A 13,677-nucleotide genomic window follows, 5' to 3' on the forward strand; every position below is an offset into this window, starting at 1 on the left:
TGCACACACCTTCCAGCTGCAGGGCTGGCGTGTCCCAATGTTTTCATATTCCCACCCAAGATTCTGGAAATGTGCTATCTCTCATGACCAAGATCAAGTATTTTGAAGTTTCTGTGGGGAACTTACAGGCATGTCACCCAGAAAGGTGGCTTGAGCATCCTGTATCCTCCTGGGCACTTCTGGGGCAAACCCAGCAGACAGAGCACAGCTTGGGTTCAAGAGTTGGTGAGCAAATAAATGCTGGGGCAGATTTTTGGAGCACAGATCCCCTCCAGCTGGAGCTATTCTGGGATTTTATGAGCTGGAAACTGAGTCTAAAGGCTCAGCTGAGCATAGGGTGAATGCTCCATCACCCAAGCACAAGCAGGGGGACTCATATTTTCTGGATTGCAATCAAATAAATGGCCAGGATCTGAAGGAGCCACAAACTCTTCTCTTCACACCACCGGTCCTTAAGGCAGCAGGGACAAATTGTCCCCCTCTTGTGCCTAGGAAATGGTAAATTGCTGGGAAGATAAGGAGGGGAAGGAGCTGTCAGAGGGTGGGGTGTGACTCACTGGCTTTCCTCCTCCTCCTCCTGACACAAGAGCTGCATTTAACTAAGACAAGCAAAAGAAAAAGAAAAAAAAAGGGAAAAAAAAAAAATACCCCAGCAGCTGTAACACACTCCACATTTCCACATTTATAATTTGGTTTCTGATCACAGGTTTTACCAGAAGAGTCAGGATGACTCAGGTGAAATCCAGGGCCCTGCAGCCAGCCAGGCTTTACTCTGTCTTATTGCCCCAGGCTCTGATCAGGAGCAGGAACTGCTGCACCACAAGGATTTGGAGCCCTGATCTGCATCCCTGCTCCTCCCCAGACACCCAGCTCATTTCCCAGTCCTCTGAGGACGTTCAAACCCTCTCTTTGAACCAGACAAGTTCCCTCACTAAAAACATCCGTGGGCCTCGGCAGAAGGATTGCGCTTCCCTCTGGATCCCGGCCGAGCAGACACGGCTCAGAGGGCTGAGTAATGCTCCTGAGCAGCTTCAAACCACTGAGCCCCAATCAGCCATACAGAAAAGGGGTTAGCAAGGGCATCTAAGCATCTTGGCCCACCCCAGTCTTTGCTCTCTTTGTTTCCTTGGAAAAGAAGATAAGCTCCCTCTGGAGTCAACCCCGACTTTGTAACTGCTTGAGCTGAGCTGCTGTGGGAGCTGGTTGTAATTTTTCTCCTATTTATGGGGCAAGAAGGGCAGTTTCCAGCTTATTTACCAGTGTGATCGCTGCCTGGCTGTGCAGAAAACCACTTTTTCTGAGGGTGTTTGAGCAGGGGTTGCACACACAGGAGCTGATGCCAGCAGTTCTGTTAACGGCCTTTGCCAACACGGAATTAGTAGGTTCAGGTAATTGGGATTAGTGCCAGGATGTGGAAGGACACTGCCCAATTTCCAGCCACAGTGGAGTCCTCTCCCTCTGAAGCACAACTCCACATCAGCTGGGTAAGAAGAAGCAGTAAGACTTTTGGGGTTTTGAAGTATGTTATGATGAGATTTTATTGATATTTCCCAGTTATTTACACCCCATGTTCTCATTAAGCCTTCTCAAATAAGTTTTTCTTTGCTATTTCTGAATACATACCCCAAAAAAAGTTAAATGTAGACTATAAACCAGAGGAATCAATGAATATTTAAGGTTGGAAAAGACCTCTACGACCATCAAGTCCAACCATTAACTCAGCACCGGCAAGGCCACCACTAACCCATGTCCCCAAGTGCCACAACCACTTGAAGGGATGTGTCACAACCACTTCAAGTGACCAATTCCGGGGATGGTGACTCCACCACTTCCATTGGAAGCCTGTTCCAATGCCTGACCACTCTTTCAGTGAAGAAATTTTCCCTAATATCCCATCCAAACTTCCCCTGGTACAACTTGAAGCCATTTCCCCTTGTCCTGTCCCTGTTCCCTGGAGCAGAGCCCGCCCCCCCCGGCTGTCCCCTCCTGGCAGGAGCTGTGCAGAGCCACAAGGTCCCCCCTGAGCCTCCTTTTCTCCAGGCTGAGCCCCTTCCCAGCTCCCTCAGCTGCTCCTCACAGGAATTGTGCTCCAGACCCTCCCCTAGAGGGAATGTGCCCTGTTTTTCTCTCCTCTGCTTGCTTAGAGTTCCGAGGTTATTTTCACAGTTTAAAGAGAAGAAATTCTTAAAGATCAACAAGACAAGGAGTGCAAAAAAAGTCCTGATACTGTAACTTGAGTTATTTTCAAATGTTGAATAAGGTTTAGAGGAGGTGAAAGCCCTGTGCAGCCACTGAAGGATACTGGAGGTTCCCTGAGAGAGCCAGGGGATGCTGCTGGGGACCAAGGTCCATGGGAAAGCCCTTCAGAGGCCTCTCTTGTCTTTGAAAGTGGGGAAAATATGAAACAAGGACAGGATGGAGCTGGTCACTGCTCAGGTTCCCACTCCTTGGCCTGCTTTAGTCTGTTGAGCTTCCTCATGGCTGTGGTGGCATTGGTGAGAGCCCACTGGGAAGGGCTGGGGCATCATTCCCTGGGTGTGGAATGGGTTGGAAGAGTGGAATCCCCAGGAGAAACCTCTCCATGCCAAGGCTAGGGATGAAATACCCTGGGCAGTCCTCACTGGGGCAGCTGAATCCATCAAAAAGGTGTTTCAAAGGGAATCTCTGCACCAACAGCTGCTAAAAAGGTGCCAGAATAAATAGAAACCATGCACAGAAGACACCTGCTTTTCCTCTCTTGGCTACAAAACGGGATCATTCAGGACTGGGCTCAGAGCTTAAAGTTAGAGATGATGAATTCCACTCTCTCAATCCAGCTGTGCCAACCCAGCTCATCATTAACAGCTCAAGCAGCAAAGGAGCAAAGCAGATCAATCCTGCTGTTAACAGCAAGCCAGGACGTGGCCCCAGCGTGATCCTGGAATAATAGCTGAGCCCACAGAGGCCATGGATGGCAACGTCCCAGCCTGCAGACATCCTTGCTATGCTCTGGAAACAGCCTGAGATTTATCAGCCCCTGGAATCACAGTGCGTCAGTTGAAAGAGTGAATCACGAGCAGTTTAATTCTATTACCCAGAATAACGAGCAAAATTGATTACAGGCTCCTAAAATACTAATTTGTTACGGGAGGATTTGTTGCTCCATGAGGACAGAGGATCCCCAGGGTCTGAGGGGTTTGGGATCTGCTCTTTAACTTCCTCAGTGGGGTCTCACATTTTAGGGATGGGGCTGGAGGTGGAGGCAGCAGTTTTGCCCTGCCCCAGATTTCCTTTCCTGCCCTGGCAGAGCAAGGACACAGGGGCTCCTGCCAATGGGTGTTTCCTCTGAAAAATTTAGAAAACTTCAGAAGGATTGGCCTGGGTAGGCTGTAGCAGGTGAATTCATATTTTTGAATGTGAAACCAGACATATGACACAAGTCTCCTGGCTCTTATGGATCTATTCCCAACAGAAGGTACCTGACATCAGCCAGGATGATCTTTAGGTCCCTCCATTCCATCACCAAGGGTGGCTTTGGACTCACAGCCCAGGCAAACGGGAACAGCAGCCGTGTCCCTGCATCGCTCCCCTCAATTGCTCCTCACTGTTATTACCCCAAGATATCGATAATGTGATTTGGAGACCAGACTGTTCCCTGGCAACACATGGCTTGAAACTATTCCTGCAAATTTTCCCTGCCATTTGTGTCCAATTGAGTCAGGATCAAGTGGCTCTTTTCACAGCCTGGGTCGGTATTTGTGTTTTGCCTGCCTTTAAGTAAATTATTTACTATTAAATTTGTTTGGCAGCATTCAGCTGAGCACGTTTAGTGCAACAAGCAGGCAGAGGGAGAAGCCAGATCTGCTGTTGTCTGTCAAAGAGCTCCTCGAGGCACCCAGCTTCCTCACAGGCAGCTCTCACAGCCCATCTCCTCCCTGGCTTATCCAGCCAGGACCACCAGGTCACTCCATGACCAGCACAGTTACTTTTTTTGGAAGGAAGCTGAGGTCATCTCATAGCCAGAGGACCTCTGAGAAGGGAAATCTTATCCAAATACAGGTTCTCCCTCGCCCAGTTCCACCCTGAAAATCCAAGAGTGATGGATCCATCATGACTCTCCCATTCCACAGAATCATTTGGCTTGGAAAAGACCTCTAAGATCACCAAGTCCAAACATCAAACCCAATCACTGGGATTCCTAGCACAGCCAAAGGAAAAAACCATCAGGCAGATTCCTTGGCAGTTTCCAAGTTCCTGGTTTTCCAGCAGAAAGGTGGCAAATTCAGGACAAACAAGCATTTCTGAAGACTTCAGTGAAATGCTTTTGAATTATTGAGCAATATTGTTAAAAAAAAAAAAAAAAAAAAGAAGGAAAAAAAACCTCACAAACAAAAAAAAAAAATCAAAACCAGGTAGTAGAGATATACCTGTTTTCACTTGAAAATCCATTCCACATTTTCTGTTTCTTGGTCTGGCTTTTCATTTCCACTGGAGTTAGGATTTATACTTCTCCCTGTCCTGCTGGTGCTGTTGCTGGATGAGTGCATCCCGTCCCCAGCCAGCTCAGCTCAGCTCCCTGGAAGGCTCCAGGTGATGGAGGATGTATTTGCAGCTCTGCCTGGAGCTGTGTAATAGAGCAAAACCCATCTTTGATGATAGAAATGTAACAGCAGCCTCATGGGAGATGATCCTCTCAGCACTGAAGCAGCTGGAATATTCACTGCCGTGGTCTCAAGAGCCAGTTTGGTGTTTATTTTAGGGACATGGACAGCAAGCACCAACACAAGTCCTGGAAGGAGCAGCTGAGGGAGCTGGGGGGGCTCAGCCTGGAGAAAAGGAGGCTCAGGGGGGACCTTGTGGCTCTGCACAGCTCCTGACAGGAAGGGACAGCCAGGAGAGGATCAGGTTCTGCTCCCAGGGGAAAAGGGACACGATGAGAGGAAACAGCTTTCAGTTGTGCCAGGGCGTTCAGATTGGATATTAGAAAAAAAATTGTTCATGGGAAGGGTTCTCAGGCACTGGAACAGCTGCTCAGGGCAGGAGTGGAGTCCCCATCCCTGGAGGGATTTAAAAACCATGTGGATGTGCACTTGGGGACATGGGTCAGTGGTGGCCTTGGCAGTGCTGGGGGGATGGTTGGACTCCAGGGCCTTGGAGGTCTTTTCCAACCTTAAAAATTCCATGATTCTACCCACAGTCACAGCTCTGATGCAAATTTTCCAATCTGGTGTTGGAAACAGCTCTGCCAGCTCTAACCTGCGCTGAGATCCAGACTGTGACCCCAAGGCTGGGGACACTGGGTCTGATGAAACCCACAAATGTTACACTGCAAAAACTGTTACACAGGGAGAAAAAACACGTGGAAATCAGGATGGTGCCCAATATCCCCCGTGATTTTCATGAAACCACCCCTAAATCCAGGAACCTCCTTTTAAACTGACCTTTGGTGTGTTTGTTCAGAAGAGCTGTGTGATTGCAAACATCCAGCTCCCAGGAAAACTCCCCTGGAAGTTTATTTTGGCTGTTTTCCTCCCTCCACTGGGAGCCAAAAGGACTTTGGATGCTCTGTAGGACCAGTTGTTTGAGCAGTGGATGCCTCCCCAGATCCCTTGGAAGTTCTCCCTGCCCACTTCCAACATCAGGCCTGTAGAAAGGGCTCTGGACAGGCAGCCCAAACATGGATTTTGGATGTGGATGACAAGAATTACCTGGAAAATTTCCCAGCACCACACTCAAGATGCTCAAGTCACCCTCAGAACAACCTAGCCTAGGAGAAAGAAAACATTTCAGTTCACCAAGCCCAGTGATTTTTCATCAGGAAGTTTTCCATTACCACTGCAATCCCATTTTTCCCCCAATACACCCAAATAAGCTTTACTAGCTAGAAATAAATCCCAGTCTCTGGTACAATAATTTCTTCCCAAAATGCAAAAAAAAGTCAGAATGCTTCCTGCATTATGTCAGCGCAAATAATTATTATTTATGTTAAATATTACTTGCTGTCCACGGTCAGCTTAAACAAATAAAATGTGAAATGATAGACAAGAACTGTGGATGACACAAGTATTGAAGTCATCAGGTCTTCAGGATTTTCTGTTGGTATTTCCCATCCCTGGTTGACATCACAACCCTCTTTTTTTTTTGTTTTCTCCAAAATCACCTACAGCCATTGCTAAAACAGTTTAATAAAACACTTCTTATGGTAAAAATTAATGTTTTTTTAGTGAAATCTCACTCAACCTTCAATCCAGAGATTTCAAGGTTTAAAGTGTGTTTTGAATTGAAAGTCATTTGCCTTTTATAGAATCAAAGAATTGTTAAGGTTGTAAAAGATCTTCAAGATCAAGTCCAACTGATGTATTTTCAGTAATACTGATGTATTTTCAATAATAATCACAGTGGTTTGGGTGGAACATCCAGTTCCACCTCCTGCCATGGGCAGGGACACCTTCCCAACCCTGTCCAACCTAGCCTTGGGCACTTCCAGGGATCCAGGGGCAGCCACAGCTTCTCTGGGCACCCTGTGCCAGTATGAAGAAGAATGAAAAAAGAAAACAATGAAAGGCTGTGCAAACACAGGGAAAAAAAAAAGAATTTGAGAACTCTTCAGTCTCTGCTATTATGTTAAAAAGTTACATTATTTTAACTGATCTTAGAAAACGTTTCAAAATTTGAATTTGCTTCAAATACATTTATTAGACGTGGTGCTCTGTCTCCAGAGCAGGGTAAATCAACTGACTGCCTTAGGGCTGGTAGGTAGACATCTGTTTGCTTTAATTACAACTGCAAAGAAGACTCTGCCACCTTAAACAAAGAAATAGACACATTTTATTTAAACAAACAAACATTACAGACAGAAATGTTAGAAGTACTACAAGTTCTGAGCAGTTTCTGGATCCTGCTGAGGCAGGGATTGAGGAAGCACCTTTGCATAGTCTGAAATGGTTTGGCTTTGCACCCCTGACCTTCCTAACTCAGTTTCTGTTCTGGTTTTCTATTTCTGCCCATATCAGGCTCTGCCACTGCCACAGGTGTTGAAAATGCAGCTTAGCATGTTGCTGGTGTTCAGCTTTGTCCCCCTCACACCCATTTCCCTGAGTGTCTTACTCTCAAGGCAGTAGGGAGGGTAGGGAAGCCATTATTTTGCCTCTCTAAAACCACAGGGCAGATTTTGGATGTAGTTTACCCTCCCCAGAAGGATTAATCTGCATTTAGCACCCAGCATCACTGTTATCAAGGCACACAGGGTGTGCCACAGCTACACAGCTCTGCTCAGGCTCTGCTGACAGGGAACAGGCCCATGAGCAGGAACTTGTAAAAGACTGTGGGAGGGGATTCAACATTCTTCTCAAAAATTGATAATAAACCACTTTCTAACAGACTATTTGGAGCCAGGCACTCTTTTTGCCAGTGCTCTTCAAGCATGGCAGCCAAATCCTCAACACAGAGGAATTTCTTCCACGAATTCTTTCAGAACACAGACACTGAGAAGGCACCACTTCAACTAGCTCTGCTTGAAGGCAAAAGCTGACAATCTGTTGTTTGTGGATGGGTCTAAAGGCTTGGATTTTTTGGATACATTTGTGTCCTCGGATTTCTGCTCCTGGCTCTTTTTCACTTCATCTTCCTCAGCTGTGGGACGCTTCCGCTTTTTGTCTTCTGCTGAGTCACTGACTCTTCCTCCTCTTGCTTTCTCAGTCCACACCTTTGAAGGAGAACAGAAAATTACAAATTAGGCCACAAAACTCACCACTTCGTTTTATAAACATTATTACTCTGATTTTAAGGTACTGAAATAATTCCTGTGAAGAACTGATCAGGATTAAGTAAGAACTAATCAGGATTAATCCTTGCTTTCCTTTCTTCTGACAACATTCTCCTTCAAAACTGGTTTTCTTTTGAAACTGTATATGAAACTGAAGCTCTTAATTGTCTTTCTGGAGAAATGAGAAACCCAAAAGACCCAACAAGTTAAATGAGAACAAATTTAATCCCCAGTGAATTAAGCCTGGCTATGTGACTTTAAACTCATTCCTTTTGTTATTTGTTCATTGATTACATTCCTCTCACAAACCTCACTTTGGAAAAGCTGTTTTCTGATATTGTTTATAATTCAGTTTATATTTTCATAAATTATATGTCATAGATCATGGCACAATTCAAAATTGAAATCCATAAAGATGGATAAGAGTGGAATTTCCAGAAAAAAAATCCTAACTGAAAGCAACCCAGGGATTCACTGGAGGGAAAAAAAATATCAAACCCACAGAATTAGAGAATATTTTCTTACCACCCTTTCCTCTGATGTCAGCATTCTAAATCGACTCATTCCTTCTTTTATTACTTCTGCTTCATTCAGATCAGGATTATCTGTCAAAATGTTTGCTCTGTTCTCTTCTAGCCACATCTGGAAACCTGTCTTTGGTCTAAAGCAAGCACACAAAAATTGTCTGCTTAAGAAGATTATAGGAAAACCATATCCTCCCAAAGCAACATTTCTGAGCAGCACCTAGCTGGGTATTTTTGCTCTCAGAACACCTCTCAGGGCAGCAGCCTCCTCTCTCCCACTGCAGGATGCTCTGAGAACACGCTCACAAGGCAAGACTAAGTCAAGCATTTTTATTAGAACTGTGATTATATATATGGAGATTAACATTCCAGTTTTAGGATGACAAAGCAGGGGTCCCATCAAGCTAAAAATGGAGCACATTCACTAGCTCAGCTCATCCTTCTCACAGCCCTCCTTGCCACTTGTTGTAGGACATCTACTGTAAAGGTGAACTGAAAGAATGCCAGTCCAAATGAGTAATAATTACCTTCATCTTCCTCAGCTAAACGAAGCCTAAATGAAACATGATTGTAATAATGCAGGTTTCATGAGGATTGGGATTGTTAGGAAATACATCTGCTTCCCAGGAACAAGACAGGTTAGAGCCTTAGCTAGGAAGAGATGAGCTCCTCAGGTGACTGAAGATTTTGTTGAACTTCTCTTTAAAAAACACCACCAAAATAAAGCTTTTACTCTTTCACATAAGACCCTTAGCTTTGAGACTTTGAGATTTTCTGGAGTTGTTGAAACTTCCACTACTTCCTATACTTGGAACTGGCACAGCAGCATGGTTTCATTTATCAAAAGGTCCTTACAAGCAATATCAAGGCAAAAATTGTTGCTTAGAGCCCCAAAATTATATTTTGAACTGCTTATTTATTATTCCCTCCCACATTTTTCAGGTGGGTTCACGAATGTGACAACTTGTGAGCTAAACTTGAATCTTTATGTTATATTTCTTTGGCCAGCTCAACATCTTCAGAAATAAAACAGATTTTGGACTTGCATTTCTATCAAAATTGGAATATGGCACTGAGATGCAAGTGTCTCCCACCTTCTGTTTTCAGTGTTTTCCTGTGCAGTGACTTTGGCTTCTTGGGACTCATTTCCTGCTTTTTCTTCTCTTTCTTCCACTGTTTTTTCACCAGGATTAGTTGCAGGTGTGCGAGGCTGGAAGAAGGAGGCTGCTGAAGCCTGCAGAAATGGAGAATAAGAACGAAAAAAGTAAAATCACCTCACTCTCAGGCAACATGTACCATGTAGCCTAACAAACCCCAAGCCTTTCCTAAAGACATAATAATCACTTGCATTTAATAGAGTATCTAGTCCATCCAATTTCAGCCCAACAGATGTTTACCTTATTTAAAATAAAAGCACAAGGCTCAGTACAGAAACTAATTTCTACAATTGATTTTTTTTTCCTGCTGTTTTATGTGCTGTCACAGTCTTTGCACTATGCTTAAATGAATTCTGCCATCTAAGCTGCTTTACTCACAGGGTTTCATACTTGATAAAAGCTGGTAAAATTCCATTTTTTGTTCTTTCCTTGCTGAAACGATGGAAGAAAGACTACAAACATTACCTGCTTGGTCTTGGGTTTGGGAGTCAGAGGCTTTATAACTGAAGGGTTCTGCTTGTCTACAGCTCGACTGCCAGACAAAGATGCTTTCTTTGTGTATTTAGTCATATTGTCTAAAACATTTCCTGAGGGGACCACTGGGTCCTTTTTGCTGGATGACACCTAGCAAAACAAATAAATAGGTGTTTTATTTATTTTCTGTCATGTTCCCCTCCAAGGTATCAGTTATATTGGAAACTCCAGACAGAATCTGCTGTGATTTTCAGAGCATCACAATCGACCCAGCTGCAAAATTCTTACCTTAAATGGATTCACTCGTCCTCTGCTGCTGGATGCAACCAGAGCTGTTTCAGAGAGAAAAAAAGAATGTAAAAATGTGTGCACTCACACATATATCCAAATCTTTGAGGCAATGTGCACATTTTAGATGAGTAGAAAGACACTTTAATAACCCTGTGAAGGTTATGCTGTACGTGCTCAGCTATTCTTAGCTATCAGAAATGCCACACAGGACCAACAGCTTAAAATACAAACCCAGAGGAAGACCCAGTACTTCCTCCACTCCCAAATCCATTTCCACTCCTATTATTCTTGCTCAAGGGCTGCCAGGTTGCTGGAGGTCACATTCTGCCCCTGCCTGCCCACGCTCACAGTTCTACCTCAGGATTTCTCACTCTGCCTTGCAAGTAATAAATGTGCCTGGGAGCAGGGAAACAGATACATTGATCAGTGTTCTCATTTCTCCCTTGCCCCAAAGAATGCCTCCATGGCAGGCATGCCAGGCAGGCACTGATTCAGCACTTGGCACAGCTGAGGCAGTCAGAACAGTGTTATGGAACATCATTAGGAAGTGAAGACAGGAACAGGGAACCTCTTAAAAACAATCTGTGTGACCAAGCCAGGTTGGACAGGGCTTGGAGCAGCCTGGGCTAGTGGAAGGTGTCCCTGCCCATGGCAGGGGGTTGGAATGAGATGAGCTTTAAGGTCCCTTCCAATCTAAGCCATGCCATGATTCTATGAATTTACCATTTGACAACACTGTTATGCACTAAATTTAAGTAGCAATGACAGAACAAAGGATAAAAAACAGGAGCAGATTTGTGAAGAATGACAAAGGTGTCATGCTTTTATCCTGGAATAAAGTATTTACTCACCAGGCTTTGGCGTAGTCACCTCTGCTGAAGTGACACCTTTGGAGAAACAATCTGGCTCTTCTGAAAAAGGAAAGGAGAACATCTTTAGATACAATAAAACACTGTAGCAAAACTTCTTTTAAAAAAATCAAACCAAACAGACAATAAGGAAGGATGGGGCTTGAGCAACCTGGTCTAGTGGAAGGTGTCCCTGCCCTTGGCAGCAGGGCTGCAACTGAATATGTCTTTAAGGTCCATTCCAACCCAAGCCATTTTGTGATTCCATGATTACAGTAAAATTATCAGAGTGTACAAACACTTCTACAAAACCATCTGTCACCTCTACCTAGATTTAGAGTTGTAAATTTATTTCTTAAACCTTAAGCTTATTCCTTAAAGTGTGCCCAAACTACTCATCTATCAATCCACCTCCTGCAAGACTGGAGCTGAAATCAAAGTAACTGATTAGAAGGTGAGCCAGTCCCTTAGGGATAAAATCAGGCAACAGGAAAAAGTTCCCCAGGGCCCCTCTAATGGATACTGAGCACAAAGCACACACAGCTGTGACACAGCAGATGACACACTGTGAACTTGTTTCTCTGAAGTGACTGCAGGCACAGGCTGGAATATGGAGCCACTTAATTCCTTATTCCACTTATTAAGTCTGCAAAAGCTACCTGGATAATTCCCAGTCTATTCAGAAAATACAGTTTTCTTACTCTCTTTATGCACTTGTGGGGTTTCTTCTGCTTCCTCAGAGGCATCAGTTTCTTCAGCATCTTCCACTTCTTGTTCCTGCTGAACATTCCTGCCTGGCAGCTGACCCCACTTGGTGGCAGAGCTGCTGGAACTAAAGGAAGGAATTCAGCAGAAAGAAAGTGGTCACCAAGTCCAGAAGGAAAACTGAAATAACAGATAGCAAGCTCACCTACCTAATTTAGGCAATAAGAAAAATAACATTTGGCATTTATGTGCATTGTACCTTGATTAAACTGTGATGATTAAAGATTCATTAACCACTCCATAACTTTACTGCCAGAACACTTGGCAACAAATATAAATGCAAATATTAAAGATCTTCTCTAATCTCCATGTAAACACATATACCTCCAGTATCATCAGATTACTTTTCTGCATCCATGAATATACACACAATATATTCATATATACTGTATATATGTATTTCATATATATACATATATAATATACATGTATATGTGTGTATATATATATATATAACATGGATATATAATTTCATACTGAAGGCATCAAATTTTAACATTTAATCTGATTATTCTCTAAATTCCCTATACAGTAGGATGTACAATTCTTGCATTTTCCTCCTAAAATTTGCCAATTACCAAAATCTGTATAATATACATAAACAAAAGGCCCATTTATTTCAAGCAAAACAATCAGTATTAGATTACTCTGGCACTAAGAACAACATAATATTTGTGATGGATTTTAACCCTCAGAGTGGTTGAAGTTGTAGACATGGGATTACAGCTTCCACACAGCATCCAGAAGAACAAGCCAGAATATTTAGAAATTAGTTTTGACTGTGCAGTTTAACACAGAAGAATAAGGGAAAGGCTACAGATAAGTTCAGGGACTTATCACTTCCTTTTGCTTAAAGAAGTCCCAAACTTCATACATAAAATTGCTATAGGAAGACATTGCTTCAATGAATATAAATGTATATTATTATTGCAAATTTAAATATGTTTTAAAACAACCCCATGACAATAAAAAAACCCCACCAAAACACAAACACACAGTTTTGTCTCATCATGTTATACAAAGCAGATGCAGGTAGGAGAGGAAAATTGATAGCACAAAGAGAAAAAGAATGCAAAGCCAACCTGTAATATGTTCCATAGCTTTGAAGAGCTGGGATTAATTAGGAGGGAATAAGACCAAATAAAATAAACTGAGATGGGACATTTTAAAAAAGGGATGGGTGGAGAAAGATAGGATTTTAAGACAAGTGTAGAATGAATCAAGATTGAGAGACTGAGACAAAGAGGAAAAAAAAAAAAATTGGTGGGAGTCAACCAAAGCTAGGGAAATGTGGGAAGAGAAAATTCCAGTCAGAGCAACTTAGCATTGAGCCTGCTTTGGCTCTGAGGCTGCTGGACACAGGCACACAGGAAGTGAGGAGTGCAGATATTTCCCTCTGTGCTGGTATCCTGGGACTAATGAGTCCTCACAAGACACCAACAAGGACGTGTCATTTCACCAGTATCATTTCCAAGCAGAGCAACTCGAGCTGTCACTTCACCCACACATACCCTGCAAACTGTGGGCCACAGAAGTGCATCAAAACATTACCAGAGCAGCAAAAAACCATCCCAGTTTTTTAGCCACGCAAATTCGCGTTACCCAGCGCTCGAGTGCTTTCGGAAATCCTCTTCCTCCTCCTCATCTTCCTGTGCTGCTGCCAGCTCTGAGGCTTTTTCCACAGCCACCTCACTGAGGAGCTGGGCTAAGTTCAGCCTGCGGGAGCGGGAGGCGTATTTGATGGCCAGGTTCAGCACGCTGTGGGTCATGAGGTCAGCGAGCTCCATGCAGCGGGACTCGCGCTCCAGCTTGCAGGAAAGCTGCAAGAGAAGAAGCCTGAGGAGTCACACACCTCAATCAAGACTCCAGGAGTA

General features: G+C 43.8%; 1 protein-coding gene across 3 annotated transcripts in view; it reads right to left on the bottom strand.

Moving 5' to 3' along the window:
- Positions 1-6,784: 6,784 nt before the first annotated feature.
- Positions 6,785-13,677, bottom strand: part of WDHD1 (WD repeat and HMG-box DNA binding protein 1) — a 28,169-nt gene continuing 21,276 nt past the window's right edge. For all 3 annotated transcript variants that reach the window (XM_053980984.1, XM_053980985.1, XM_053980986.1), the window contains exons 19-26: positions 13,406-13,623; positions 11,740-11,870; positions 11,042-11,101; positions 10,188-10,231; positions 9,891-10,049; positions 9,363-9,502; positions 8,270-8,405; positions 6,785-7,684 (exon numbers count right to left, since the gene is read on the bottom strand). In XM_053980984.1, coding sequence (XP_053836959.1) covers positions 7,484-7,684; positions 8,270-8,405; positions 9,363-9,502; positions 9,891-10,049; positions 10,188-10,231; positions 11,042-11,101; positions 11,740-11,870; positions 13,406-13,623 — 1,089 coding nt within the window. In that variant the 3' untranslated portion in view covers positions 6,785-7,483. The remainder of the gene's footprint in view (positions 7,685-8,269; positions 8,406-9,362; positions 9,503-9,890; positions 10,050-10,187; positions 10,232-11,041; positions 11,102-11,739; positions 11,871-13,405; positions 13,624-13,677) is intronic.

This window comes from Vidua macroura, chromosome 6 (genome assembly GCF_024509145.1).
Source record: "Vidua macroura isolate BioBank_ID:100142 chromosome 6, ASM2450914v1, whole genome shotgun sequence".
Classification (NCBI taxonomy): domain Eukaryota; kingdom Metazoa; phylum Chordata; class Aves; order Passeriformes; family Viduidae; genus Vidua; species Vidua macroura.